The 6096-nt window shown below is 29.7% G+C and overlaps 1 protein-coding gene across 1 annotated transcript; it reads right to left on the bottom strand.

Annotated features, from left to right (window-relative positions):
- Positions 1–454: 454 nt before the first annotated feature.
- LOC123295645 (zinc metalloproteinase nas-13-like) lies at positions 455–3298 on the bottom strand. The gene is made up of 6 exons (XM_044877064.1): positions 3174–3298; positions 1469–1645; positions 1289–1398; positions 1016–1220; positions 688–821; positions 455–622 (listed from the first exon to the last, which is right to left on the bottom strand). The coding sequence occupies exons 1-6, from the start codon at positions 3277–3279 to the stop codon at positions 518–520; spliced, it is 837 nt and encodes a 278-aa protein (XP_044732999.1). The 5' UTR covers positions 3280–3298; the 3' UTR covers positions 455–517.
- Positions 3299–6096: the final 2798 nt, after the last annotated feature.

Below are 6096 nucleotides of genomic sequence, written 5' to 3'. Positions count from 1 at the left end.
TTTTCTATATCAAATTTATACAACGAGAGCTTATATATAGCATTGTGATGAAACTTGTGTAGGGTCTTTTGAAGACGCGCTCAAGGGTTACTGGCCCAAAAAATCTAAGGAAATTAAAAAATCTGGAGCGGGACCACACTTGACTTTACTATATACACGTATCCATTGAAAATTGAATGTGTACGCACCAGATGAAAAAACCAAAAATATGAAGTAACAATTATTTTTTAATTGTTAAAATTTTTTTTAATTTCTTCATACAATGGGGGGGGGGGGGGGGCGAAATGTAGAATTAATAACAAAACCAAGCAATAAAATTTAGATATAAATTATAAATTATGAAATTTTTAGTGACAATAAAAACAATAAGAATTAATGTCCTTGTTCACAGAATTACAAAATTAAATAATTTCTTTGAACTTCAGAAATGGATAACAATTTTAATCAAAATGAATTACTGCTCACATTAAAATCATTCTTTATTTCTTTTGAATAGACTCAATTCACATTATGATAATTAATTTTCTTGGCTATAATCTGGATCACATCCATACATTCGATTTAGTTTTAAAACGTCTTCTTCGCTAAATCCTTTTCTTTGGCCAATTGAAGCGAATGGTCTCTGAAAAGAAAACTTAAGTAAATTTATCAAATAAAACTTTTTATGGCAAAAAAAATGTAAATTACCAAAACTTTAATAGTCTTTTTGCCATTTTTTGAAAAAGCATATGGACCATAATGCAATACACTACCATAATCGTAAGTTACATCAAAATTAGTAATTGTATCTCGACCATATTTCTCAAAGTTATGCTCTTTGCCTAATGAAAATAAATTTTATTTTTAATTGTAAATTATGTATGTTGCTATATCCATTGTTCAATATTATTGAGAGTGCAAATAACCCTTATTTGGAATAAGGATGGATTCTAAAAATACCATTCACACGTAGATCAATTTGATTGCTCCCACCATTCAACTGCATGTTAATTCAACGTCTTTCAAACATACCTACCTTCTTGAACGTTATCCCATACAATATTTACATAAAGATCTCGTTCAAATGAGCTTTGTTGATGATAAAAGCCCAAAGCATGTAAGAATTCATGTAGAATTGTACCACCTCTCAAACATCCAGACCCAGGTTCATCTGGCTGTAAATTGATTTGTTGAGGACCACCTTGTCTCCCTACCTCTGAATAGCAACCTGCTTGCCTAGCCTAAATCATTCAAATATATCATTTTTAATAATAATCATTCATTTTTTGCTTTATTTATACACTTTTACCGTTATATAAACATAGTCCCGATCTGACGGTTCTTTAGGCCTCGCTGTAATGCAAGTTAACTTAGCGTATTGTTTTAACGTCTCATTAATAAAGTTTTTTTGTTCTTCACCTGTAATTTAATAACCTAATTAAAGCAAAAAAAAACAATGTTAACATTCACGCAATAAAATAAAGCTTACTAAATGATCCGTTATCGTCGAATTCATATGGAATAGTTTTATTTGGCCATCTTTTGGCTTCACTCAGTAGACCATTTAATGGTTGATCTGGTGACAAAATAATATCACCTTCAAATTGTCCACTGATTTCCCAAATATTTTGCTGATCATCTTCTGTCCATTCCTTCAAACGCTTTACTAGAAAAAAAGTGAAAACAAACAATTGACTGAGTTAATTGTTGAAATATCATGTATAGACAGTGTTGATTACGCATTCATTCAGAAATTAAAGAAGTATAAGAGAGGCGAAGGCAGCAACACGCGCCTATTTTATCTGTCTCTCTTTGCTGCGGTCAACCGTTTGATAGCGTAGCTCTATGGATGGTTTTAACATGCTGCCTAGTGCTGGGCAACATGATAAAATTTATTTAGGAACAGATGCTATATTGTGTCGACATCGGGTCGTTAAAAAAAGTGATCAATCAATAAATTGTTTATCGTGTACGTGACATAAAAAAATCATAGATAACATTTGGATTATAAGTATGTTTATTATTAATTAGCACCTCTTACAATTTTTTGTCAATATTTTGGTTCTGTGACATATTATATTCTTGTGCAATACTTCAACACTTGTCAAAAACCAAAATGTTTATCAATGAGTAGGTATATTAGTTATATATGAAATATGTTTTCTCTTTTTTTCTGACCGATACTACATATTGGTGCATTTTAGCCAGATTACAATTTTTCTTCCAAAATAGATTGAAAAATCACTGCAACCCATGCCAGTTGAACCCGTTATTGGTAGCAGGTTGATAAATGGATTACAATGAACGTGGTGTGTTGAAGATGACTCGTGGGGCTCACGATAAAGCCCATTATTCTTCTTGGCCACCATTATTTTCCAACAGAAAGTATCCAATAGCCCTAATCATTTTCAATTTAAATGTTTTTGTAAGTTTTATTTGCAAATATCGTAGAATTAATATTATTTTCGTTTTGGATTTAGAGCCCTTTGTTAAAAATTTCACAGCACATACTTACTTATACCTAACTGAAATTATAATGTGGCTATGACGTATATAATCAAATAATTTAAATGAAGTGAATAATTTAAAAAATCAAAAAACTCGATTGCGTTAAATAAAAATTGAAAAGAAAAAGCAAGTCCACTAGTTTACATTAAAATCTAGACCGGCCCAAATATTCCCAATAATGGTCCCCGTCTCTTAAAATCGATATTTTAACTACTGATCTTGTTTTACTGCTTTCAGTTTTTTTCTAAATCAAAAAAATTAAATAAATTAAATTTAAACACAGAACTTATGATTAATCATTACATATTCGTTATTTTTTTTACTAACGAATTACTATATATTAACTATTTTTATATTTTTTATTAATGAATATGTAATGATACCTTAATCATACATACATACAAGATACGCGCGGAAAACTAATAACTTTTTCTTAGCAGAAGGGTAAAAACTTTCAAGACGTTGGATGGTACTAATAGAAAATGTACACTATATCTTGTTAGCCATTCGATAAAATCATGAAAAGATGCTTTCCATTGGAAATATAATTTTGGATTTACAACAGTTTAAGCGAATAATTTGATAAGCACGCATATTCATTAACTCATTAAAAAAATATTCATTTTGAATTTAGAATCAGAATCTAGTAATGTTTTGTTTTTTGAAATAATTCTGGATATACTTACATTCACTTTCCGTTAAAGGTTTCACAAAACTATGCCGGAAATAAGTTGGAAAACATAAACACGAATTGATATAAAATATAGCTAATAAACTTAATATTAACTTCATTATGGCACAAATACGACTAATAATTGTTTAATTAATCTAATTGGAGGGTATTATAAGGTAAATGCACCTTTTGATTATTTATCAAAAACTATGAATGTGATAATTGAAAATTATATTGTTAGGGTTCCGTTTATTTTAATACAAATTTAATAAGAAAATTCTGTAAATTACACTTTTATCCGCATAATTTTCATATATTATTAATTCGTATAATTTTGATGTCGCCACCAAGAAAAAAACCAGATTTTTCGGAAAATAGCCTAAATTGATTCGGTGTGTAAAATATGTAATAAAAAATTTGTGGGTTTAATTTTTTAAATTTTGATGCGACGTTAGCAATTTTCTGGAATATGCAAAGCATATACATGCATGTAGTTTTATAAAAACCATTTTTAATGTAATTGGAAACCACTCTGGTGGAAATATTTTCTGCCAATAGTCTAATTTAATCTTGCAATGTTCTGAAAAACTCTGAAAAGATCTTTGTAAAACTTATTAAAAATATTTATTTTATTCTGAATTTTGAAGACTGCATTATTACAAGTTTTTGGACTCTTCTAGAAGACTTTTTAGAATTAATCAGAAATTTTATGAAAATTTATCTAAAGTAACAGTAAGACTTACCAGCGAATAAACAAATCAGGAAAACTTTAAATAAAAAGTCTTCTAGAAGAGTCCAAAAGCTTGTAATAATGCAGTCTTCAAAATGCTTAGTAAGTTTTACCAAGATCTTTTCAGACTTTTTTAGAATTTTTTAGACTTAGTCATTCTTCTAGAATTGTTTTTCAGAACACTGTAAGACTATATGAGCAGAAAATATTTGCACCAGTGCAACACCACCCTTCAATTCCTAGAGTTGTTGAATCATAGAAATTATACATGGGATATATAATTTCTATGATTCAACAATTTTTATAATCAACACTTAAGTTCAGAATGGCTACATGGCCACAATCTGCTGTAGGATCATTCAGAGTAAAAATTTCCTAAAGTCTACCCTACTTTTTCGATTCACCACAAACAGCTTAAAGTGATTTTATCAAAAAAAAAAAAAAAAAAATGCATGCGTAAAAATATCAGACTAGACTCCGTTATCTATAGCTATAAGTAACAATTATTTTTGTTTGAGATCCGTTGTGGCTGCAGTTCGTTATCTGCACAATGTAATTATTTGAAATCTGAAATCCAAACCATAAGTGTAGTTAAGTTTAGACGGACACAAAAAATATTTTTCGTGATATGGGAGGTCCATAGTATAATTTTCTATTTCCTTTCAGATTGATGTCATCAATACTCTAAAAATATTTTAAGTGTGTTTTGATAAGATTAGAAACCGTCCATTCATTAAATAGATTGGGCGATTTTAACAGAACTAATGAAATGGTAAAGAATAGTTTTGTCTTTCAAATATACTGAAAATAAAGATGGTTCTTACATGTTCATAACTGCTATCTCGTAAAAGGAAGGCCAGGAAATATTACATCGTTGTTCTTTAATTTTTATGAAGTATAAAAAACAACTTTTGTTAGAAATCTTACTGTAAACTTTGCATTCCAATAAATTCATTAATCTACTCTGTGAAGCCAAAATATATATACTTGGTATACGTTGGGCTTATCTACTAAAATATATTATCTAAGGTACAAACTTACATTTACACTATCTTTTATTCGGTCTCATTTCGTTTTGAATGGCCTATAACACCTACGACGTCCTACGTGTCATGTAACACACCTCCTACGCTATATGTAACACACCTCCTACTTTATGTAACGATCGTGCCCATAAAAATTTCCATTATGCATTAAGAAGTATAGGTGCAATTATCGCGACTTCAAGAAACTATAGGAGACACTGAAATTGCGGTTGAAAATGGTATAAATGGTCTCCATGGAATAAACAAACAGAAAACCACAGTATCTATTAATATTTTATATCTTTCACAAATCCAATTCGTAAGTCAATTAGTAGAAATTCCTTTTCTATGGTATTTAATGTTCTAAGATAATGTTTACACCCACCTCTGAATTTTATATTTAAATTAGTAGAGGTCAGCTCACTATTAAAATCGCGAATATATCTCCCTTCTCATATTTTTAACCCCCGAAGCAAGAAAAGGGGTGTTATAAGTTTAACCGCTATGTGTGTCTGTCTGTGTGTGCGTGTCTGCGTGCCTGTCTGTGGCATCGTAGCGCTTAAAGGGATGAACCGATTTTTTTTTGTTTCGTATGAAGGATAATTTAATGGGGAGAGTTCTTAAATACTTTTCAAGTACGAGTTTCGGATTCCGTACCCGAAAACTTTCTCGGGGGTTTTTTAAATTTTGCAAATTTCACTTGTCTGTTAAAATCACCTGACCTATAAAGCTATACATTTTATAACAATGCTATTCATTTTTGTTTCAATTTAAAAATTATGGGTATCTTTTCTTACTTTTTTCAAAAGTTATATTTTTAAATGATCAATTTTTGCCCTTCTTAAATAACAATTAGTTTTTTTAATAATTTGTTTTTAAGTAACTTTTGGCTCGGAACTAGTCGGAAAGTACTTCAATATATTCCAGAGGGTGTCAGAATATTCCCAGAATAATCTTTAAGGTGAGGTGTAGAGTACTCTTATGTAGAATGTTCTAGAATCTTCAAGAAGATTTGATTTCTAGAATGATTCTAGCGGTGATAGTGGATTTTTCAAAGTAAGGGTAACTTCGACTAATAATTAATACAAGAAAGCTTTTCATATAGTATGTACTTTATTTTTAAAAACTACAAAATTTTTATTTCTGCTATTAAACAACTCAGCAGAATCTAGATATAAAAA

This window comes from Chrysoperla carnea, chromosome 3, assembly GCF_905475395.1.
Source record: "Chrysoperla carnea chromosome 3, inChrCarn1.1, whole genome shotgun sequence".
Lineage (NCBI taxonomy): Eukaryota > Metazoa > Arthropoda > Insecta > Neuroptera > Chrysopidae > Chrysoperla > Chrysoperla carnea.
Note: the sequence above shows the minus strand (reverse complement) of the source record. Positions and strands in the feature narration are given on the sequence as shown.

Coding starts and splice junctions, on each gene's coding strand:
- LOC123295645 (XM_044877064.1), bottom strand. CDS start 3,279: ATGAAGTTAATATTAAGTTTATTAGCTATATTTTATATCAATTCGTGT. Junction 1,646..3,173: donor ACCTTTAACGGAAAGTGAAT/GTAAGTATATCC, acceptor CTTTTTTTCTAG/TAAAGCGTTTGAAGGAATGG. Junction 1,221..1,288: donor GGGACTATGTTTATATAACG/GTAAAAGTGTAT, acceptor TGAATGATTTAG/GCTAGGCAAGCAGGTTGCTA.